Source organism: Scyliorhinus torazame, chromosome 13, assembly GCF_047496885.1.
Source record: "Scyliorhinus torazame isolate Kashiwa2021f chromosome 13, sScyTor2.1, whole genome shotgun sequence".
Classification (NCBI taxonomy): domain Eukaryota; kingdom Metazoa; phylum Chordata; class Chondrichthyes; order Carcharhiniformes; family Scyliorhinidae; genus Scyliorhinus; species Scyliorhinus torazame.
In genome coordinates this window covers 200,177,570-200,203,125 of record NC_092719.1, presented here as the reverse complement: position 1 = coordinate 200,203,125, position 25,556 = coordinate 200,177,570, and the positions used below count along the sequence as shown (strand labels likewise).

At 42.8% G+C, this 25,556-nt stretch overlaps 1 protein-coding gene across 4 annotated transcripts in view; it reads right to left on the bottom strand.

Moving 5' to 3' along the window:
* Positions 1-24,031, bottom strand: part of celsr3 (cadherin, EGF LAG seven-pass G-type receptor 3) — a 341,825-nt gene extending 317,794 nt beyond the window's left edge. For all 4 annotated transcript variants that reach the window (XR_011934213.1, XM_072472880.1, XM_072472881.1 and 1 more), the window contains exon 1: positions 19,984-24,031. Coding sequence is in view for 3 of the 4 variants with exons in the window: in XM_072472880.1 (XP_072328981.1) it covers positions 19,984-23,956 (3,973 nt within the window). In the remaining variant the exon portion in view is untranslated. The remainder of the gene's footprint in view (positions 1-19,983) is intronic.
* Positions 24,032-25,556: the final 1,525 nt, after the last annotated feature.

The window sequence follows — 25,556 nt, the reverse complement described above, 5'->3', positions numbered from 1 at the left end:
GAAATGCAGCTTTTAAACAGTGTGAAGCATGACATCAAAGAGCACATGTAAAGTTTGAAAGCACAGCTATTCGAGAACTTTCCTGTTCCCGACACAAAGTTCAACTGGATCCTAATCGCAGGCCTGACCTCAAGAGAGCAAGGCAGCCTTATGGAACTGTCTTGTGGCAGTGCTTTAAACTGTTTTTCTCTCAGAACGTCCTGGCTTAAAGCTGCCTCTAAATGCCCAGAACTGTCCCAGAGGACAGTAAAGTTTCTGATGCCTTTTCCTACAACCTACCTTTGCAAAACTGGATTTTCAGGGCTTGTCACATTGAAGGCTAAATATTGGAATAAACTTTTGTTTTTAAATTTAGAGTATCCAATTCATTTTTTCCAATTAAGGGGCAATTTAGCGTGACCAATCCACCTACACTGCACATCTTTGGGTTGTGGGAGTGAAACCCACGCAGACACGGGAGAATGCGCATACTCCACACGGACAGTGACCCAGGGCTGGGATCGAACCTGGGATCTCAGCGCCGTGAGGCAGCAATGCTAACCACTGTGCCACCGTGCTGCCCTATATTGGAATAAACCTAACATTGAACCAGATCTCGGATTGAAACAGCCATCCCTGGAACCTAACATCCAGTGTTTGATATCTGCAAAACAACATCAGCCTTCTCGTTAAGGGGTAAGCATCATCTTTTTCCACTGGTAAGCCTATTTCAGGTAAATGTGCTGTGACTAGTGCAGTGTATTGTGAGTATGCATTTTTAATACCCCCCCCTGATGTACGATACAAGTCCTACTCCCATCAGCCAACGGTTACATAAAAAAATAAGGCTTGAAACAGCCTGTGTTTCACAAAAGCTTTTGATGATGATAAATGGTCCCCATAAAGGAGAAGGTGCGTAACCACTGCGTTAGACAATAAAAAGCCAATACATGCACACTACTGTGGGCTGGTTTAGCACAAGGCTAAATCGCTGACTTTGAAAGCAGACCAAGGCAGGCCAGCAGCACGGTTCAATTCCCGTACCAGCCTCCCCGAACAGATGCCGGAATGTAGCAACTAGGGGTTTTTCACAGTAACTTCATTTGAAACCTACTTGTGACAATGAGCAATTTTCATTTCATTTCACTACTGCAACAGAGTGAAATCGTGATTGAAAGTAATGTAAAATTCATACTTCAAATGATTCCATTTTGCACACGAATTTCACCCCGATCAGAAATTAACGAGCATTAGCCCCAAATTTTAATTTGTCTTCCAAGCCACAAACAGTTTATCCTAAGATTTCTGTGCCAGGAGATACATGAATTGGAAAATAAGGCAACCCTGTTTTGCTTACATTCGGATTTTACTTCTCACTCAACAGGATAGAGTTATATTTTGATGATACTATATGTCATAATATACACGCAGGTATATGATGGTGCACAGACAGGCAGTGATTGGCACACAGGATGACCAGTGAACACACAGAACATAGCAGCCAATCACCAGACAGGACACGACCACTATAAAGCCAGAGGGCACTAGTTTTCCCACTCTCTTGGGATCCAGCCTCTGAGACAGTCAGAGCCCGTGAGCAGCAACTAGAACATACACCATGTGGTAGTAAGATAGTCTGGTCAGGTTAGCCTCAGGTCTCCAGTCAAGTCAGCATAAGACCATAAGACATAGGGGCGGAAGTAAGGCCATTCGGCCCATCGAGTCCACTCCACCATTGCATCATGGCTGATTTCAACTCCATTTACCCGCTCTCTCTCCATAGCTCTTAATTCCTCGAGAAATCAAGAATTTATCAACTTCTGTCTTAAAGACACTCAACGTCCCAGCCTCCACCGCCCTCTGTAGCAATGAATTCCACAGACCCACCACTCTCTGGCTGAAGAAATTTCTCCTCATCTCTGTTCTAAAGTGACTCCCTTTTATTCTAAGGCTGTGCCCCCGGGTCCTAGTCTCCCCTGCTAATGGAAACAACTTCCCTACGTCCACCCTATCTAAGCCATTCATTATCTTTTAAGTTTCTATTAAAACATAATATTTTGAAAATTGAGATAAGTGGTTTCGAATGCAGACTACAAAGGGGCAAAATTGACCAGATGCCATCACATCTTTGAAGCTCCTAAAGTCTTTATGCTAGCTGCAAGTGCTCGACTTGAAATTAATTTGACTAGTCTCACTCCAATGCTTCAATGGCATGAGCACATGAAAAAACATGAACAAAATTTAGCATATGCAAATTCAGAATTTAATTCAAACTTTTAAAAGCAAATTGCCAAAAGGTAAAAGGATAGTGCTGTGACTAATGTATCATATATTTCCTGTTACCTCAGTTATATTCTTAATGTCCTTCCATACTACCTGCCAAGTTTCCTCATCAGTTATATTTTGATGATACTATATGTCATAATATACACGCAGGTATATGAGGTGCACAGACAGGCAGTGATTGACACACAGGATGACCAGTGAACACACAGAACATAGCAGCCAATCACCAGACAGGTCACGACCACTATAAAGCCAGAGGGCACTAGTTTTCCTGCTCTCTTGGGATCCAGCCTCTGAGACAGTCAGAGCCCGTGAGCAGCAACTAGAACATACACCATGTGGTAGTAAGATAGTCTGGTCAGGTTAGCCTCAGGTCTCCAGTCAAGTCAGCATAATGTCAACCCACAGTTAAAGTATGTATGATAGTTAAGAGTTCACTAAAATCGAGTTGCATTTCTTCAAGTGTTGGAAGCCTGTCTCTCTCACTGCTGCAGTAAACGCAGTCCTCGTAGACCCGGCATACCCAACACATCACTATATATGATTTAAACCTCAAAGTATGTACCATCAGGATGCAGAAAAGTCTCAACTCCGTCCAATAAATTCAAAACAAATCAAATTAGCCTGAACACAACCAGATCAAAATTCTTGCATCGCAATTGGTTAACAAAGTCAGCTGTTATCTGAAAGGTTGGTAGCCTAAGGCCACCCAGGGACAGAACCTTTACTGTTTGGGTGGCACGGTGGTTAGCACTGCTGCCTCACAGCTCCAAGGACCCGGGTTTAATTCTGGCCTTGGGTGAATGTCTATGTGGAGTTTGCACATTCTCCCGGTATCTGCGTGGGTTTCCTCAGAGTGCTCCTGTTTTCTCCCACAGTCCAAAGATGTGCAGATGAGGTGGATTGGCCATTCTAAATTGCCTCTTAGTGTCCAACAATGTGGTTAGATGGGGTTAGGTGGGGGAGGGAAAGAGTGCCTAGGGTGCTCTTTTGAAGGGTCAATGGGGTCGAATGGCCTCCTACTGCACTGTAGGGATTCTATGCTTCTGTTAATTTGTATTTGAATGAGGGGAAATTATGATGCATGCAACCTTTCGGAATTGCATAATGAGTGAAAATATTTGTTTACTTACATATTCACAATATTATGCATATTAATTTCTTGTACGTGATTTTAAGACCTGTTTCTTTAAATATAAAATTTAAGACACATTATAGGATCTGATCAGTTTTTCTACAAATTAAAACAGAATATTTTGAAAATTGAGATAAGTGGGTTCAAATGCAGACTACAAAGGGGCAAAATTGACCAGATGCCATCACATCTTTGAAGCTCCTAAAGTCTTTATGCTAGCTGTAAGTGCTCGACTTGAAATTAATTTGACTAGTCTCACTCCTATGCTTCAATGGCATGAGCACATGAAAAAACATGAACAAAATTTAGCATATGCAAATTCAGAATTTAATTCAAACTTTTAAAAGCAAATTGCCAAAAGGTAAAAAGATAGCGCTATGACTAATGTATCATATATTTCCTGTTACCTCAGTTATATTCTTAATGTCCTTCCATACTATCTGCCATGTTTCCTCATCGCAATAACTGAGAATGGGCTGGCATCTTTCTCTCAGGTCTCTGCTAAAGTTGGTCTGTAGCTAGACACTATAGAATGACCATCCAATTCTTTCTTTCCCTCCCTGGGAAAGAATTGCTTCACCTCCATTTGCCATTTCCCAATAGAGCACACTTGAGATCACCAAACTAATTATGGAGAATAAAAATGGTGTCAGGGCGCGTGGAAAGTTTAACCTGACAGCTGGATGAAGATGGGCATGCATCTTCCGGATTCAAATACAGCTACAATATCTGGTGGACCAATCTTCTCGGTGATGAAACAATAAAAGTTTGAGTGGAGTTTGATACAAATCCATCAAAACTAATTTCCAAGCCTGACTTTGAGAATTAAATTAATGATTTAATGCAGTACTCACTGCGCCTAAAACTCTGCAGCAAGCCTTAGATTGCATTGCTGTACTCTCTCTATTGCTACATTGGCAAATATACAAAATACACAAATAATTATTTCTTCTAAAATTGCAAAAGATTAAATGTCAAATGCTATACCCTGCACTTGAGATTATTCATAAGTGTTTAATTAAGATGTTAGCCAACACAAAACTCAACTTCCACAAGTGAGTCACTAACGATTTTACATAAAATACCAATCAGGCTATTCGTATCAACATCAAAGGTGTTAACTGGAAGCAATCACTACCGCTTGAGGTTACTGTAAAAGTTCCAGTTCAACAAACTAATTATAATCAAGTCCATTTTAAGATTTTGTAAAAATTAAGCATTGACAAGTGGACAATAAAACCAAAGCAAAATTATTTGTGATGCAAGACTAAATTTGTGATGTTCTCGCTGTTCAGAGAACCATTTCCAAAAAAGGGGGGGGTTCTGATAATGTTAGGGAGAGATCAGATCAGAACAATAACAATTTCCTTCAAAAAGAACAGCCAAATATATTTTGACACAGATTGTTCAACCAGACCCTGAATGTCAAATGACTTACGGCTCAGTGAATTTAATTAGAGGGTGCAGTCCTTCTCACTGACACAAACCTGTACTTATGTTTGAAGAAACTGCGCCAAAGATGTCATTAAGCTAGATTTCTGTTTGCACTACTATTTTTCTGGTTTAAATATTTCAGTCAGATGAATTTCAATGCTTACAGGAACTAAATGCAGCAAAAGCCTGAGCAAAATGTGCTACAAAATCATTAGTGATTAACAGGAAGAAACACTGAGATCACTTCACAGCAGCTACAAGTCGTACACCATCGTCATTACTACAATATTGCCATCGAAATGGAGCAGGGCACATGCCTCGGAGGGTGAAGTACTGGCTTTGCAAAGGTTTATAGCTGCTAAGAGGTTCATTTGTTTGTTTTAATTGTGCAGCTGAGAGTAAAATGAGCTGATGAAAACCCACTGCAAGCCTGGGTCTTGCTGGGGCACAGAAGACGGCACACTGCCAGAATAATGAAGTAACAAATGCAAATTCAGAGAAACAGTGCCTTTGCAAAATGTTACCATTGCAAAAGGTATATTCTTATATTCTCAGCAAATCCTGGGCATGCATAGTGTTATTATTATGCATCTTCTTATTTAAATCCATTGTTGATGTCATCAGTAGGTGCTGTGATGTCATTAGTGTTGTTACCTGTGTATTTTCATATTTGACTGTCATTAGTTCTATTCTATTATTTAGATGTTTATCCAGTTGCTCCTGTTTTTGAGTCCTCACTGTATTTTAAACTGTTATTTTAAAGATTAACTTTATTAACGTGTTTCAACTAATTTTTTATGGTCAAGTTACCACATCTTTTTGGCAATGAAAATAAACCTTTGCTAAGTTTACCGATGGAAGTCAAGTTAGCAACACCGTGGCTCTTTTGGGGTCTATCAGTGAGTTAGTGGGAGGGAACGAGGTCTGGACTGAACATGTGGAAAGATTGGAACAGCTTTCCTTGACAAATGGGTTTGCAGACGAGGCTAGAAAGCGCTCAATTCTCCTGTGTGTGTGTTGGGGGTGGTGTGGGGGCGAAGACTTACAAGTTAGTGAGAAATTTGGCTACACAACGGAAACCAGGGGGCATTCCATTTGCAGATTTAGCTACACTCGAACAGAATCACTATATTCCCAAACCCTCAGTAATTGTACAACATTCCAAACTCTATAGTAATTTTCAGAAGACGGGACACACTGTAGCTAACTTTGTGGCTGAATTGCGCCAACTCTCTGAACATTGCAAGTTTGGGGCAGTTTTGGAAGACATGCTTCAGGACAGAGAGGTTTATGGCATTAACAAGGACAGCATTCAGCAGCATTTGCTGGAAGAAGCCACATTTACTTTTAAGAGGGCTCTAGAAATTTCTCAGGGCATGGAAATGGCTGCCAATAATGCAAAAGATATTCAGACAGCCAATGGCGGCACGCAAGCAGGTGCACTGTATCAAGTAGAAAAAGCTGCAAGTAAAAAGGTAAAGACAGTGGAGAGTTTTAGGTGTGGAGGGTCACACTATGCAAATCAGGATGCTGTTTATCACCAGTGCAACAAGTGGCATTTAGCAACAAAGTGCCAGGGTGCTAAGAGAAAGTCAAAGGTTGAGCCTGGAACTTTAAATGCAAGGAACCCTCAGTCGATGGCACATCGCTTGGAAAGCTCTGACCAGGCAGAGGAGCACTATTACAATACATTTAATATGAGTGAAGGACATGCAGAACCTATTGATGCTACAGTGGAGGTCGATGGACAGAAAACCAAGATAGAGGTGGTCACACGAGTGTCTGCATCAATAATCAGTGAGATGACCTTGAGGAAGATTTGGGGCTCTCAGCAGGCACCAGTCCTTACTCAGGCAGGAATCAACCTTCAGACATTCACCTGCAAAACTATACTATTGCTTGGAGCATTAGAGATAAACATTGCATCTAACAGCCAAGAAGCAAGAATAAAGCTCCTGGTAGTAAACCGGCATGGGCCAAGTCTACTAGGGCGTGAGTGGCTCATGAAAATTCAGTTGAATTGGGATGAGATAAAGCACACAAAAGTGACAGAAGACGTCATTCAGAAATATCCTGAGATTTTCAAAGATGAACTGGGTACATTGCAAGCTACTACAGTTAAATTATTCGTAGATCCTCAGGATCCTCCTCGCTTTTCCAAACTGAAGACAGTGTCCAATGCCATGAAGGGCAAAGTGGGGGAGTTAGGAGTGGCTACAAAGGCTCCGAATAATTGAGCCCATTCATATTTCACGTTGTTACAAGGCATTCCTGATGTTGCCGTCTACTTGGGTGTCATTCTTATTTCAGGTAAGACCGAGCAGGAGCACCTTAGCAACCTGCATCAAGTTTTTAAAAAGCTTTCAGAGGCGGCACTGCATCTGAAGTTGAGCGTGATTTTTTCAGGTACCAAATGTGGAGTATCTAGGCCACAGAATCTCTGCACAAGGCTTATCTCCTGTGGAAGGAAAGGATTGAGTGATTAAGGAAGCTCCTAAGCACAGGAATGTGGCCAAGCTCAGGTAATTTATCGGTTTGATGACCGATTATGGAAAGTTTTTGGCAGTCCTGTCTACGGTGCTGATTCCACTGTACCTACTCCTGCACAAAGAAACAAAATGGAAGAGGGAGTCTGCACAGAAGGCTTTCAAAGATGTGCAAGTGCTGCCTGCTGCAATTTAAAAATCTGCTAGTGCATTTTGATCCAGGCAGGGAATTTACCCTGTCATACAATGCCTCACCCTAGTGTGGGGGCAGTACTTTCTCATGTAATGGAGGACGGGTCCGAAAAACCCATTGGTTTTGCATCTATAATGCTGAAAAAGGCTGAAAGAAGGCCTAACTATCCATCTTGCGGTAAAAATATTCCAGCAGTACCTAGGAGCCTTTTCAGTGAGTTAAAATGTATTCCTCCCATGGTCTCAGCAAGAATACAGCACTGGGTGCGTACATTGTCAGCATATCATTACAGCATTGTGTACAGGGAAGGGTAGGACAATGTTAACACAGGCACAGATTTTCCAACCCAGGTATAGTGTCCTCCCGGGACGATTTTCTTACTCGGGAAGTTTGCCCAATCTACAGTGAGTATAAAACAAATTAAGCAGTGGGTCAATGGAAATCCTATTCTATCACAAGTTAAAAGATTTCTGATGCAAGGATGGCCACCCATCACAGAAGATAGTGGATTGAATCTAAATGTGAAGTGCAAAGACGACTTAAGAATTAAGGGGTCGATAGTGGTCGTTCCACCTCCTGGTCATTCACAAGAAATGAATGAAATTCATGAGGTTCATCCAAGTGCCTATCAAATGAAGAGTCTAGCCGGTATTACGATCCCAGACCAGACCCCAAAAGTGGCTTGGATACTGGACCGAAATGCCAATATTTTAATTTACTTTAAGAAAAAGAATGATTCACTCTAGTAGTGATAGCATGGAAAAATAAGGCGTTGGTATTTCTAAAACAAAACTTTATTGTGAATACAATATTAAACTTTTTAACTTCACACCCGAAAAGAGCTTATAATTACCCCTTACCACTGCTGCTCAAATCCCCATTAAACAAAAAGAAAAGAAGCATGCAGCTCTCAATCCAGCTTAAAAATCAGCAGGGTACAGCTTAATACTTGCATCGCCCAACAGATTTGGGCTCCAGTCAGAACTCCTGCAAATTCTGGCTGAACGTCTTCAAGTAGCTGCTTCAACTGGGTTGTTCTCTTCTTGGTCTTCAGACAAGACTGCTCTGCTTTAAAACTTTATTCCTCCAATCATCACCCTAGGTTGTTTGTTTGGTGGCCAAATATGGACCATGATTTGGAGAACAAAGTGAAAACCTTATCTGCATGTCAATTGAACCAGAAGATGGTGCCACTAGCACCACTGCATCCTTGAGAGTGGCCTGACCATCCTTGGTCGAGAATTCATGTGGATTTTGCAGGTCCTTTTGTGGATCACATGTTTTTAGTCATCGTGGATTCACATTCGAAGTGGTTAGAAGCATACACCATGAGCATCACTGCAACTCATGGGTTATCATGAGTTTATGCAAAGGAATGGGATACTCCATGTGGCAACTTGTGGTATAGTGGTTAGCACTGTTGCCTCACAGCACCAGGGATCCGCGTTCAAGTCCAGCCTCGGGTGACTGTGTGGCGTTTTCACATTCTCCCCATGGATGCATGGGTTTCCTCCAGGTGCACCGGTTTCCTCCCACATTCCAACGATGTACAGGTTAGGTGGACTGACCATGTGAAATTGCCCCTGAAGTGTCCAGACGTTACGGGTTTGCGGGGCAATGGGCCTAGGTAGGGTGCTCTTTCAGAGGGCCGTGCAGAATTGGCTCCCTGTGCACTGTAGGAGTTCTATGACTCTATGTGCGTACTGCACCTTTTCATCCAGCTTCAAATGATTTTGCAGAGCGAGCTATTCAGACATTGAAAGAAAGATCAATGAGGATGGCAGGTGATACTTTAGGGACCAAGCTCTCGATGTTCTTATTTCAACATCTTATCATGCCACAAACAACTAAGGGACTCTCACCAGCTGAACTATTGGACTATTGGTGGGGAGAAGACTGAAGTCTCACCTGGATTTGCGACATCCAGAAGTAAAAGTGGGAAGGAGACAAGAAAATCAGAAGGACAGACATGATTATGATTATCATAATATGGAGAGATGTTTTAATCTGAATGATTGTATTTATGTCAGGAATTCTGAGAGTAACCAACACTGCTACCTGGAGTCATTATTAACCTCAGTGATCTAGTATATTTGCTAGTGAAATAGAACAATGGAAGAGTTGTTTATAGGCACCAAGATCATATTAGTCTATGCCATGACATGAGAGACAGCAAAAGTTCCAGACAACACAATTGAAGGGAATGCGGCTGTGGAAATTCAACTAGAAGTAGTTCCTGTTGTATCAAGACTTCCAGTGGACTTGACCTAAGGAGAGGGACACTCATGCAAAGATACTCAACCTATTCCTGCATCCACAAGTTCAGTTGAACCACGTCAAGCATCGCCAGAGTTAACAGAGTATCCAGTTGTACTGGGAAGAACACAGCATAGTTGCAAAGCTCCTGAAAGACTGACGTATAATTACAGCATCCATTTCAAAGTATTTCTGTCTTTAAAGAGGATTAAGATTTAAGGGAGGAGAAGTTTTATAGAGTGTTATCATTATGTATCTACTTGCATAAAGCCATTGCTGAAGTAATCAGTAAGTGCTGTGACATCACAGTTTATACTGCCCATCTCGGAATTTGCCTCACCTCATAAAACAAGGTAAATTGAGCAAATCAGTTCATAAAATATCAAATCTGCCATTTAAAAGATGTTTCAGTCCATCATGCGTGTGCCATGTCTACTTTTCAACCGAAAATGTCCACGCTAATAAAATTTCCCTGCCATTCCCCCACACCGTTTAACATTACTCCTTTTCACATACTTGCCCAGTTCATTTTCATGTTGTAGTTTCTGCCTCAATCGTCACTTGCAATAAAGCATTTTATATGACATAACTGTGCACATAGACACTATTTCTAGATTTCCTCTTCGCTCTCCTAGCATTATAATAATTGATAAAAGTCTACTTGAAGTCTCTATTTCAATAATATAAATTTGGTCTGCAGTGAAAGATTTTACATCAGAGCCAACCAGTTAAAGGGGAATGCAAGAAACGTTATAGGGTGGGTGACCAAATTTTAACAGCGCTGGCATTAGCCCAGCAATATTTTCCAACAAGTACCTCCAATCAGAAAAATGGCGATCAGATGGAATCAAATAATCCATTTCATATGGGGGTGGCACAATGGTTAGCACAGCTGCCTCACAGCACCAGAGATTCGGATTCAGTTGCGGCCTCGGGTGACTGTCTGTGTGGAGTTTGCACGCTCTCCCAGTGTCTGCATGGGTTTCCTCCGGGTGCTCCGGTTTCCTCCCACAGTCCAAAGAAGTGCAGGTTAGGTGGATTGGCCATGCTAAATTGCCTCTTGATGGCTAAAGATGTGTAGATTAGGTGGGGCTGTGGGGTTACGGGGAAAGGCGTAGATAGGTTGTTCTTTCAAAGGGTCGGTGCAGACCGATGGGCCAAATGGCCTCCTGCACTGATGGAATTCTATATATTTCCATATACACAACTTTCCTTCTATTTTCAGCTTATCCACTATTAGGGAGCTGATTTGCATACTAAAATCCCAACTGACTGCAGGCACAGCATTATCATTAATTAGAAGATAAGGAAATGCACCCCACTAATTTATTATTTTGGACAAGACATGTTGCAGAGTTTAAAAACGCTCCTTTTTTGAAGAGTTACGATTAAGAAGCTCCTAAGCCTGACTGTGCATGCCGCAGAATTGAAGGATAGTTCATTGCCTCACAAAATGTTACAATGAGTGAAGTGGAATTTCTTTGGCAATAATCTTCCATAGGGAGCCTGGCATCAGTCTCCTACAGTGAATGATGCGCAAAACCTGGACGGGTATTATGGACATGGCTTAGTGGCCCGCCTGGATAACATTGGCAAATAGAAGTAGGATGTCTGAAGAGAGGGAAACACAAAGAATTTGGTAGAACCATGGGCACAACAGCCTCTGGGACTGAGATATGGTAGAGGTAATCAGTAAGAAAAGTGAAAATAAAACTGAAGAGCTAATTAGTTGGTTCGATGCCAATTTCTAAGGAGCCAACAAGCAGGTTCTGTGCAGCAGCATCTCAAAGGTATTTTAATTATTTGAGAAGACACAGCAAAGCTGCTTCTGAAAACGTAAACAGAAATCCGTATTTTCTTCAAATTGGTTGTTTATAAGTGTACCCTTAATCTCGTCAGTCATGGAGCTGTTAGAAATACTGTTATGACATACAACAACTCTTCAATGTCAGGAATTCACCGCCTTTCCATTTTCCATTATTTCTTTGAATTGATGTATTAGAAAGCTTTTCTTTTGTTTTACTAAGCTACTCCTGGGGATTTAGTGTAGCAACATGAATGCATAGCAGGTCTTGAAAGGAGTGTTGCCAATAATGCAAAGGACACAAATGACGGTGTAAACATACAGGATCCGTATCAATCACATTATGATTTCCAGGAGGGATTCCGCTCTTACAAATTATCCAACCTAACAAAGCTGTCAGAGCAAACTACCTATTTTGTTCATTACCAACTAGAATCCAAGGCTTGAATCTTAGCGCGATGGTGACTTCTAATCAGGCGATAATTAGCGTTTCAGCGATCATTGCAAAAAGGACTCGAGTATAAAAGTAGAGAAGTGTTGTTGCAATTGTGTAGAGTGTTGGCGAGACCATATCTGGGATACTGTGTCCAGTTTTGGTCTCCTCATTTGAGGAAGGATGTGGTGGCGTTGGAGGCAGTTCAGAGGAGATTTACCAGATTGATTCTGGGGACGAAAGGGTTGATTTATGAGGAGAGATTAAGCAGTTTGTGCTTATACTCGCTGGAGTTTAGAAGGATGAGAGGGGATCTGATCGAGGTATATAAAATACTAAAAGGGATTGATAAAGTAAACATAGACCAAATGTTCCCCCATGTAGGGCAATCTAGAACAAGAGATCACATATACAGGTTGAGAGGCAGTAGATTTAGAACTACTTCTCGCAGTTGGTATTGAATTTGTGGAACTCGCTGCTCCATAGTGCTGTGGCGTCTGAGTAATTAAATAGTTTCAAGAAAAAGATAGATATATTTCTTATTTTTAAAATGGGTTAAAGGGATATAGGGAACAAGTAGGGGAGTGGATTTGAAGCCAGGAAGAGATCAGCCATGATATGATTGAATGGTGGAACAAGCTCGAGGGGCTGAATTGCCCACTTCTGCTCCTAATTCCTATGTTCCTATGATAATGGCTGCTGGTTTGAGGTGAGGAAACCAGGAAAAAGGATTTCTGAAGAGTTTTTCCATTTTCAACTACAAACTTTTTAATTGTTTTTCATGCCAATTTTCACCTACAGGTGGGGAGCCTGCAGCACAAAGCCACAGCCAGGGAAATTAGGTAGTTCTAATGGAGGTGGGTGTTGGAGATTGTGGGGCGAAGGGGTCCTGATTATGGGGGTGGTTCAATGGTTGTCAGGGAGGGGCTTTACTGGGCTGCTTGTTGGTTCAGGAGGAAACACTCCTTCTCCTCCTGGTCAACAAGCAGAGCCATAAAGGCACTCATAGTTGCAGTCTTTTCCACCTCCTTGTACTTACCTGGGAAACCCAGCTAGTGGTTTAAAAATTGTGAATTACCCAGCAGTTTGTGCAGCTTATAGTTCCTCAGGCTGTCTCCATGGCAACACCCCAACTTGGCAATTAATCAGCACCCTTTTCCTCCTGTAGTATAAATTGTTGTGAATCTTTAACTTGGTAGTCCATTTAAAATTAAGTTGAAGGTTAAAATAAACCTCATACTGTTGGGATACTAAATGGGGCAGGAGGTGGGGGGAGTGGTGGTGGTCCATCAGTATGTTCACTAATTTCTTATTAATACAAGTGCTTAAATAGTAAATGCATCTGTTAAAATACTTGTACCATCTAACCTCAAGGATATCTATATGCATAAATGCATCTTTATGCCTTACAGGTGCAGATAACATTAAGAAAGAAGAGATACTCGAAGCGGAATAAGTAGTAATGGGTAATATGCAGATACACGAAGGGAGCAGCAAATAGGAGTAGCTTTTTTCCTACAGGAATTTGGAACGTAGGTATCTTAATTGATGTGGAGTAAGGAGGAGTAGTGTATTGATTCAGGACAGGATGGGGGCTGGGGCGGAGAGGGCAATTTTACCTGGAATCAAATCCAGTGTAATAGATTGCCCTTTTTATTGCCGCAGCTGCACTGATAACTTCAGCAACAGGAAAACAAGTGGCAGCACAGAAACTTGAGCAAAGTCTGGACCTTGTCTATGTGCTCCCTAAAACAAGGTTGTGGCTAGAGGTCAGTGATCGACCTAGTAAAATTTAGTGATGTTGTATTCTCGAAATTGGTATAAAAAGAGTCCAAACAGACAAAAGGTGCAGACGACCTCAAGAGACACTCAGATAAAGAGCAAGAAATTCAAACTGTCAAGACACTTGGAGGGTGAGCCAGGGGTCCAGGCGAAATGTGCACTTGTTAGTCTGACTTTTACCCAAGATATAAAGAGGATAAAATAACTTTCAATTATATCTTGTAAACTATTGCTCAGATTCGAAAAGTATTAAGTGTTCCTGTGCTGAATAAAGTTTAATCATCCTCAATGTAAGTCAACATTAAATGATAGGCTATTATGGTTTACCAGAAAGACAACCTAACAATACATTATCTGCACAGTACTCTTGCACACAAGAGGCATTTTGCACTGTACAGCAGTTGGAATTCATATAGTTTTAATGATAAACATCAGCAAGGAATCTGGAAACAAAAGTTCATGACAAGATCCCGTTTTTAGCAACTGCTAATTCAGAATGAATGTAAATAAATCCTCTGACTCAGTTTATTGTGTTTCTGTATGCCAGCCAGCCAAGCTGCTCTTGCAGCCTAGCGGGCAATCCTTGACCAGAAGGCCAAGAGCTCACAATCAAGCATTTGCATATCCTTACATGGGTAAATCTAACTGACCTTTAGCTCCTTTTAGGACTTTTAGTAGTTAGCACAACACACGAGCGCAAATAGGGGAGCAACCTTAGGTGCCAAAAAGATCATTTCCAGTTGGTCAACCACATACTAGTATTGATGTAGGTCACAGCAAAACCTGTGTCCCAGCATCTCCCACCTGTTTAGGAGTTGGCAGGTGGGGTTAAAAGCTACTATGTCGTGGATCGGTATAATATTAATTTGCCCCAATATTCTCCCTCACACTAATTTCACCACAATGGCGATCTGGGAAAGCTCCAGCAAAATCTGTGTACTTCCCACAGAAAAATGACAAAAACGATAACTGAGATGTTGAGTCACACCAAACATCCTCGCTCAATTCCTCTGCCTCTCATGCCAAATCAGATACAGGTAAAAGCTTTGCTGAAGTTGACCCGTCTGTCCTTCGGCATGCATATCTGACTTAAGAAATCCTAAAATGAGGTAAGGTAATAAGCGGGAAATAATTTATTTTATAAGTGCAGTTGTACGAGCTTGAAGAATTCTCATGACAGCACAGGCCTGAGAATGCACAACACAACAGAATGGTCATGATGACAACCTGATAAAAATGGCTACAATTTGGAAATTAGTTCAAAACATGTTGCAACTGGAAAGGTATTGATATCTTTGCTATATTCTTATCTTTGAAATTATAATGTCAATTTACATCAATATATTCTTTGTCACTTGCAGTACAGGGACATGGATCTTTGTACATCAGCCAGAGCTCAGCTGTGTAACAAATGCAGGTCGTCCCTAAAGTGTAAGCAAGATTTTAAGCACATTATACATTTGCAAATCTGCAGCAGTCTATAGAACCAGCGTTGGTGCTTTGAGTTATCTTTTAGGAGATCAGGTCAGCCAGCTAGCAGCTGGGCTCCAGGGTCTTTACAAATGTAAATAAATCCAACAGAAAATTCAAATGAGTTCAGTGATTCCAATTAAGCAGACGCCAATTCAAAATCTGAAAATGTATTCTAATCGTATTAAGTTGGCCAAACAGGAGTAAGGCTTCCCAGCCAACAAGATGCTATCAATGCAGTGATGCATGTATAGAATCGGCACTCTAATAACCTTCAGACTCAGCCCATTCATAAGTAAACTAAATAGTAATGAATCCCTGGAATAAACCTTCTCCCTAAACTAAACAGTAACGTATCCCTAGAATAAATCATCTCCCACTCCTGGGATAAGAAATGGAACCTTTTCAGGGCTCATGTGAATTGCATTTATAATTTGAAACTTATTATTTTTAAAGTAATATTCTAAGTAACTGAATTAAAATATTTATAGCCATCATTAATGTCTCCAAATACTGTTTTAAATGTAGGTGGATATTTTTGAGGTTGTTATGTTGGTTGTCGAATATCACATGCAAGATGGCTGCCTAATCATATTCGACTGACTATTTTTGTTTTGCACCCACTCTAAGTACTCTAAGCTAGCGGCTTTTGACTATACTTGTATAAAATAATTTTAATCATTGTAACACATGCGAAGATTCATATTAACATGTTAGTCCACATGTTTTGAATCATGTATTCTCCTGACTCTCCCATTTCAAAAAACTGCTTGATTACTCTTCACAGAAGACAACTCACAAAAAGGGACAGCTATACAACTGCTATACGTAAATAGGCATTCAAAATAAATAAAAACACTTTTTAAAATCATGTAAATACCTTTAAAGTATTATTTGGAAATCAATGGAAAATGTACCAACATTGTAAACATTTAATCATAAAATCTTGATAGAGGATAGAAGTGGTTGAGTGCAATTATCTTCTAGATGTATACTTCACTCTGCTTCTATGACTCTATACAGTTTTTCTACACTGGCAATTATTTAACTGCATTGCGAAGTGTTTATCTGCTCCACCTGCTTGGAGTTGATATCAACCTGAGCAAGCTCACTGATTGAAAGACAGACTTGCTTGGCCACATTCTCAGCTCAATATTACATGCTTTACAGCTCCAAGGATTTTGGGTCAGTATGCCATTGCTAGGAGGCCGTCACTGTGCACCTCGAAGCTTAAAACACCCTCCTCAGAAACTCACTTCAGAGGGTTAGTGCCCAAGTGTAATTTACTTGAGGGCAATGAACTTGACTGCAGACTCTCACTTTTACAATCCAGTTTTACATTCAGTGCAGAACAACAACATAAGTTTCACATTTGTGAAATGAGCTTTGGTAATTTCAACCTAATTCTTAGTGAGTATAAGCCCACAGCACAAAGCTGACATGGTTACAGAGAATTTTCCTCAAAAGATCAGAAGCTAATAGAAAAATAACAATCACACAATGTCTATTGGAAGAAGAGAGAATAGAAAAAGGTATTAAAAATCTATTGAATTTGGGATGGAAGTTTGAGTTTTTGCAGAAGAAATAGGAAAAAAGGTTCTTATCGAGCTGTTAGCTATGATTCTGTACACACCATGATAGCCAAATCATAGTGAAGTCAAATAAAAGGACCAAAACTATACAAGGCAGCAAGTTTAGCTATGCATGTCCTTGGCTAACAGGGGAAATAGATCACCTATTTGTGTACACAGTCTTGGATGAGGGCTGTTGCACAGGAGGGATTCAAATATATAAAATATGTCTTTCCATAGAACCATAAAAACGTTATGGTACAGAAAGAGGTCATTCAGTCCATCATGTATGCACCAGCCAAAAAAGAAACTAGCCGCTCATTTTAAACCCACTTTCCAGCAGGGGGTCCATAGCCTTGCAGGTTACAACACTTCAGATGCAGATCCAGGTATCTTTAAAATTAGTTCAGCAATTCAGCCTCAATCACCGATTTATACAGTGAATTGCAGGTGCCCACTATCATCTGGGTGAAAATGTTTTTCCTCGGAAAGAATGTTCCCGATGGTGGGGGAGTCCAGAATTAGGGGTCATAGCTTGAGGATAAGGGATAAACCTTTTGGAGGTGAGGAGAAATGTCTTCACCCAGAATTCACTGCCACAAAAAGTGGCTGAGGCCAAAACATGTAATTTCAAGAAGTTAGATATAGTTCTTGGGGCTAAAGGGATTTTTTTTTGGGGGGGGGGGGTTGGATCAGGGTATTGAACTTGATTTTCAGCCATGCTCATAACGAATGGTGGAGCAGGCTCGAAGGGCTGAATGGCCTCCTCCTGCTTCTATTTTTCATGTATGTTTCTATGTTAGTCCCCTCTAATCCTCCACAATCACCTTAAATCCATGTCCACTTGTAATTGACCCACTCAGCTAGGGGAAACAAGTTTTTCCTATCTAGTCCCCTCATAATTTATTACATACCAATTAGGTCCCCCTTAGCCTCCTCTGTTCCAAGAAAAACAACCCTAGCCTGTCTAATCTCTTCCCACAGCTGCAATTTTCAAGCCCTGGCAACTTTCTAGTAAATCTCCTCTGCACTCTCTCCAGAGCAATTATTTTCTTCTTGTAACGTGATGACCACACTGTAAACAAAATTCCAGCTGTGGCCTAACCAGCATTTTATGCAGTTCCACATGCAGTTCCATCATTACATTCCTGCTTTTGTATTCAATACCTCACCCAATAAAGGAAAGCATTCCATGTGCTTTTGTGACCACTTTATCCACCTGGCCTGCCTCCTTCAAGAACCTGTGGACATGGTCTCTCACTTCCTCAACCTCTCAATATCCTCCCATTTATTGAGTATTCCCTTCCTTGCTTGGTTTGCCCTCCCCCAGTGCACTACCACTCACTTTTCCAGACAATTCAATTTGCCTTTCCTTAAGGAAACCTAGATATAGGTTTAACATTTCATCTATTTCAGAAGGCATTTTGTCTGGCCTTTGTTGTCATAGATGTCATTTTGTCAACTCATATAATGTTTGTATGAATACAGTTTCAGGCTCTAAAATCTCACACTCCTAGACAGTATACTTGAAAAAGCTTGTCTTATGGTCACTTTTGTATCACTCTGGGCTCCAACTTTACTTGTTCTGCTGCAGCTATCTTTGGCTTTCACTATTTTACTACGGTGACTGAATTTTCTCCTTACTCACAAAACTCATCCAACACATTCCTTTTCCTTACATCTCCCATGTGTTTAATCAGTACATCTTGATTTTTCTCATCTTCATCCTTTGTGCTATGCTGCAACTTGGCTCTTGTTGCTTATCTATATTTCTCAATGAATCTGAAAACCAGTATCGCCAAAACAAGAGCACAAACTACTCAGGAAGCAATTACATAAACCGTGTTTATTGTAGTTACAGTTTTTGGACATTACCAGAGGCCTGAACAAGATCAGTTGTATATGGATATTGAAACTAGGTGGCACACAAAGATTAGAAACTCACATCACAAGTCATGTTTGACTTTTTTCAAACTGCCTGTAACCTCGGACTATAATGGTGAAGCAGACAAGTTTAGGCCATAATCAACATTTGCTATCAACTGAATGCAAATTCAATCTCTATATGCAAAATAAGCACTGCTGTGAAATTTCTCTTAATGTACTGTACACTAAAAGTTCAGCAAATAATCTTAAGTTGTTCCAGTGTGTATGGCAAGCTGCTAGTTAAAAGAAACAAACAATGCATAAAAACACAGTTTATGCAATATATTTTACATCATTTACATACAAGAGTTGCTTGTTACCAGCTTTGAATTGTAATTCCCTGAAACACTCGCATTATGATTTAAAATACTGGTAACTACTACAGGAGTATATAAAGCCAGAGTAGCCATTAGACAAGATAAACTTTCACTGCTACCCAATCTCAACCAGGGCAGAATTTTTCAATTGACTTTGATGACAATTGAGACAAACAAAAGCAAAATATCGTGGGTGCTGCAAATCAGAAATAAAAACAGAGAATGTTGGAAATACTCAGCAGGTCTGGCAGCATCACTAGAGAAAATGATCATCGGCCTGAAACGTTAACCCTGTTTCACTCTCCAAAGATGCTTCCAGACCTTGCTGAGAATTTCCAACATTTTCTGTTTTTATATTTGCTAATAACTAAGAATAAGAACTTTATACTTTTTATTAAAATTTAAAATTGGATATTACAGCCTTGTTAGCAAGCAATGTTACAAGTCCTAATGCAGCTCTCTTAAAAATCAGGAATATACATTATTACAAGAGAGCAAATCAACTGCTTCAATTGAGATATAATTTCCCAGAATTTGGACAATGCTAGTTACCACAAAAAAAGTGGTGGGCCTTCTTGAGTCATAGTAACTGAATACCAGGAGTGGCTTGCTAGGTCACTTCAGAAATCAAAAGACAATCCATGCAATGTGGATTATTAGGCTGGACCAGGTAAGGGGTGGCAGATTCCCTTCTCTGTTGGGTTTTTATGGTAATCTAGCATTTTAGATAATTTTGTTCAGCTACTATCCCATAGACTTAGTTTCACAACATGCCATAATGGAATTTAAACAAGACATTTTAGGCTTCTAAACCAATATTATAACCATACACAGTCATTGATGAGAAGTCAAAGCAGCCTGATAACCCTCCTACAAGTGAATTTCACATGCTAAACACTTCACAAGCTTACCTGTGACTGTCACCAACATGGATGCCACTAGGGGACGATTATTGTCTAGCTTCCGACTCAGTCGCAGTTCTCCACTTGTCTGGTTGAGATTCATTAAACTCAGCTCATTCCCTTGCTCAAATGTGTAGAACAGTCGATCTGAAACATCAGGATCGTAGGCTGGGATCTTGCCAATGACTCCTGATGGGAAGGTGTTTGACTTGTTGGATATGTAGTTGTTAAAGATTATTTGGAAATTCTTAAGGACAGGACTATTGTCATTCTGATCAATGAGCCGAATGTGCACAGTAGCTCGGCTAACAAGAGGTGCTGAGGTTGCTTGCACTACAATTACATACTCGGATTTTGCTTCATAGTCCAGGTCAGTGAGAGCTGTGAGTTCTCCAGAAAAGATATCCATCTGGAAGATCTCAGGAATGTTGCCTTCCACAATTTGATACATAATCTGAGCATTTGTCCCCTCATCTGGATCAGCTGCTGTGATCTGCCCCACCACTGAACCAACAATGCTGTTTTCCTTCACAAATACCTCAAATTCATCAGCAGGAAACACAGGTGCATTGTCATTAACATCCAAAATATTGACATGAATGTGAACTGGAGTCCTACGTACAGGTATCCCTCGATCTACTGCATAAGCAGTGAGGTCATATATTGGAACACTCTCACGATCGAGTCTTCGGACAGTTCGGACAATCCCTGATGTTGGCTCAATGGTGAAGTCCCCATCCCCATCCTCCCCGTTCTGGAAGGTATACTGAACCCTTCCATTAGCATGGGCATCACGGTCGGTAGCTGATATCTGCAAGACACTGGTAAAAGGTGGGGCATCTTCAGAGACGGAACCTTGGTACTGAACATTTACAAACACTGGTGAATTGTCATTGACATCCTTGACCATGATTTCAACATAGGTAGTATCAGATTTCTGTGGAATCCCATTGTCTTTGGCAGTGATAGCGAGTGTGTATGTCATTTGATCTTCATAGTCAAGCTCAGTCTGTAGTGTTATGGCACCTGAATCGGGATCAATTCGAAACTGAGGAATGTTATCCTCCAAGTAGTAAGTAATCCTAGCATTCTCTCCAACATCATCATCTGTAGCACTAATTACCACTACAGTGCTACCCACTGGACGATCTTCATTTACATTTATTGAATAATGTGCACTTTGAAACACTGGCCGATGTGTATTTGCATCTGTGATATTGACGTGCACATGGCACATATCATGAAGTGTGCGATCAGAGGCAGTAATTGTTAGGACATAGCGTCGTTCTTGTTTATAATCCAAAGGCAATGCCAGTGTAATGAAGCCTGTGCCACCCTGGGTGCTGATACTGAAACGGTTCCTTGTATTTCCACCTGTAATCTGATATGTGACCACCCCATTCACATCTCGATCCACTGCAGTTACTGTCAGTACACTGGTGCCAACTGCAGCATCTTCATTTAAACGGATAAAGTACTCTTTCTGGGTAAATTCTGGTCGATTATCATTAACATCCATCACTGTAATAGTGACACTTGCTGAAGCAGACAGAGATGGAGAACCATGGTCCCTCGCTTCTACGCCAAAGGAATAATGTTCAACAAATTCACGGTCCAGTTGTGCACTCACTGTGATCCAGCCTGTTCCACTGTTGATCACAAAAGGCGTGTCTGGGGCTGTGTCTGTCAGTCTGTACTCCAGACGGGCATTTTCACCATAATCTGCATCCACAGCTTGGATATGGATCACAGAGTGCCCAAGAGGGGCATTTTCAAGAACCGATACCTGAAACGGGGTACTCACAAAAATAGGAACATTGTCATTGACATCCACCAACTGAATACTGACCATTCCTGTATTGTTGGATAGGGGTGGGCGCCCTGCATCCTGAGCACGAACACGCAAGGCGTATTCACGCTCCACCTCAAAATCTAAAGGTGTCACCACCTCAATGGCACCAGTGATACTGTCGATGGAGAACTGCCCCCTACTGTTTCCACTAATTATATTATAATGGACCAAAGCATTATTGTCTTTGTCCCGGTCTGTGGCAGTAACTCGCAAGATGTGTGTGTGTGGCCTGATGTCTTCTCTCACCTGGACAATGTAGCGTTTCTCACTAAACTGGGGAACGTTGTCATTTTCATCCAAGACCGTTATGTAAACTTTTACTGTGGCACTTTTAGGACCAGGGTTTTTACCTTGGTCGTTGGCTTCTACAATCAGGGAGTATTTCTCCATGGTTTCTCTATCTACTGATCCACGGGTAGTAATTAAACCCGACCTGGCGTCGATGTCGAAAACGGCGTGTGCAGCTTGCTGATTCATGAATCGATACCTGATATTGGCATTGGAAGGGGAGTCGATATCTGTGGCTCGGAGTTGCAAGATGGGGTAACCTTCCTCTACGTTCTCCCGAATGGTTTCTCGGTATTCGGCTTGCTCAAACACTGGGTGGTGGTCATTGGTGTCGGCCACTGTAATGGAGATCATGGCGGTGGCAGAGAGGCGGGGGATGCCGTGGTCGGCAGCCGTGACTCGGAAATAGTGCAGGTCCATGCTTTCCCTGTCCAGGAATTTACTGGTCGAAAGCAGCCCTTTCTCCGTGTCGATTGTAAAATAATCCATGGACCTGCTGTCCATTAATGAAGCCATGGAGTAAAACAGCCTGCCGGCCTCTCCAGAATCTGGGTCCACTGCAGTAATGGAGATTACAGGAGTCCCTGGAGGCTGGTTCTCCGCCACCTGAACCTGGTAATTATACTGCGGGAAATGAGGGCGACGATTGACTGATCTACCAGTTCTCCTTAATGGCAGAGGAAAGACGGCTCTCTTACCCCGCCTGCCAAATGGGGGATTAAATGTATCAAATTGCATAGCTTTGCTGGAGTTTAATTGGAAGAGGATTCGCAGATCGCTTTTTGCATGGCTCCTTGGCCGGGGTCCAAAGAGCAGAGTTTTCAAACAGCCTTTGGTAGTTTTAAGAGATTGCATCCGGGGGAAGGCTCCACAGCCGGGTGGAAGGGAAAGGTTTGTTGCGGGTGGCCCGAAGCTCTTTGTTCTGCTGTCCGGGTTGCCGAGCCGCTGAACAGACGCTGTGTGTGTGAGAGGAGCTGGAGCTGTCCGCGCTGGGGCTGGTGCTGAAACCTCCTGCAAACAACGCCCAGAGAGCAGGCACCCTTTCACACACCGAGCGCGGGTTCCTGGGCTTAGAAAACGATAAAAACAACCGAATGCACTTGCAGGCGATCCGGAGCAGCCTGTCCTGTTGTTAACTGGAATGTGGATCAGGCACCCCCTCAAACACGGGTTAACATATTGGTGTCGGTAACGCTGGTCCAGGCTCAGAGTCCTCTCCTGCTGGCTGCAGCACTTAAGCCATCTTCTATCGGTGCTTAAAAGGTGACACTCGCAATGTTTCCAACAGAATCCCAATCCCACCTTTTCTTCTCCATCTTTCAGCTGTTCCCGGCCTCGCCTCACATTCCGGCTCCTGAAGGCAGCACAGTCCCCGAGCAGATCCCACCCAAACCTGGCGTCCGCCCCGGGCCGGCCCCGGCACAGTTTCCTGGAGTTACTGGCCGGCCCCGGGCGGCAGAGCGGGAGGCCGGCCTCGCCACCCCCTGGCCTGGGTACTGAGCCTCTCTCCCTCCTCCACTCGCCCGGGCGCAGGGGGAGCCCCCCGGCTGAGCCCCCGCCACCGAGTCCTCCTCCTCGTCTCTCGTCCGCCCTCCAGAAGCAGTAGCGGGGCGCCGGGCCCGGAGCCGCTGCCCGGCCTCCTCCTGCCCCGGACGGCCGGACACCCCCGGGGCAGGGCGCCGGGCCGAGCGGGAGGCCAGGCCCCGGCAGCTGCCCGACGCTCGGGCCGGCCCCAGGCGCCGGGATTCCCGCTCTGAACGCGAACAAAGAGCCGGGGAGGACGAGCAGCAGCAGCCGCAGCAGGTGGAGAGAGAGGCGGCCTGTCAGCAGCCGCGCCGCCATCAGTCTGCCCCTTCTCGCCGGCCGCCGCTCCGGGGCGGCCCTCGCACCCTCACCCGTCCCGGGGCCCGACACCGCCCTCCCGCTGCCCCGCTCAACATCCACCCCAGGCCCCCGCTCCTTCCCTTCCTCCCCTGCCGGCTCCCGCTTCAGCGCCTTTCCCCCTCCTCTCCCTCTCTCTCAGGCATTCCTCCCCGCGTCGGGACACATCTACTCATCCTCGCTCCGCTCGCTTCCAACATGGCAGCCGGCGCCCGCCACCGGCCTTTTCCACCTCCCTGCCGGCTGGGGGGAGGGAGGAACCTCTCCATACACCCCCCCTCTCCCTCATCCTGCATGGTACATCCCACCTTCCCCGCCCCGCCAGCTGGCCGCTGTGACTATTGGACACGCCTCCATCATTGATACTGGCAAGGTGTGCTGCCAGCACCTCAGGAAGGAGCTGCTCTCCGAAAGCTAGTGATTCCAAACAAACCTGTTGGACTTTAACCTGGTGTTGTAAGACTTCTTACTGTGCCCACCCCAGTCCAACGCCGGCATCTCCACATCATAGTTTCAGAATTGTTACAGTGCAGCAGGAGGCCATTTGGCCCATTGTGTCTGCACCGGCTCTCCGAATGAGCCATTCACCTCTTGCCACTTCTGCCCTCCCCCCATCACACTCTTCCCTTTCAAATGACATTCCCTTTTGAATTGAACCTGCCTCCACACCCTCAGAAAGTCCGTTCCGGACTCCAACCACCCGCTGCGTGAAGACGTTTTTTCCTCTGCTGGCCAGCTCTTCTTTTCCCAATTACTTCAAATCTCTGTATCCCCACTGAGGCTGGCACGTTTTAACCTCCGCTGAGGAACCTTTCAGTTCAAGTTACTTTCTAAATCTTGTAAAATTTAATAAATAAAACGTTACAATGTTGTGTGTTTCAGTTCATAGAAAGCTCCCAGCAAATAACAACTAGCATTTCCACAGAACCTCTGTAAAGCAGAGAGACACATCCCAAAATGTAATTTTTTTTCAGGCCACGAAGGAGTCCACACTGAGTAGATCAAAGACACTTAGTTTATTTACAATAACTATTATCTACGTCACACGGCAGATTCCAACTGGGTCTGCCTTGCCAGTGCCTAATTGGCCGGCTTTATGTACCCCACAACTATACATTGAAGTGCCCACCCCCACCCCCTGAACGGGGAGCTCATATTCTGCAAGGTCCACGGGGAAGTTAATAGTTTGTAAGGTACTTGTGGGTTATAACAGTATTAGTATGTGGTTAAAGAATTGGGGGGGGGGGGGGAGAGAAAGGAAACAAAGGGCTAGGAGGACAAAAGGAAAGATAAATTGTGGATGACAGTAAAGTATCATGATCCAAGGTCTAACAAGCAATACGGTGTAAAAACAATTTCTGCATGTCATATTGTCCATAAACGTCTTTTCATAAGAATGTTTTATGATTGATGTAAGCAACAAAATTAGTTAGCCTCCGTTTCCAGACTTTTTTTCATTACTGCAGATGAGGTACAACATTGCACCGAGAGCACCAGCAATGGCAAGAGACACTCAAATATCCAGAGTGCAAGAAAGAGATACATTATTGTAACATTGGAA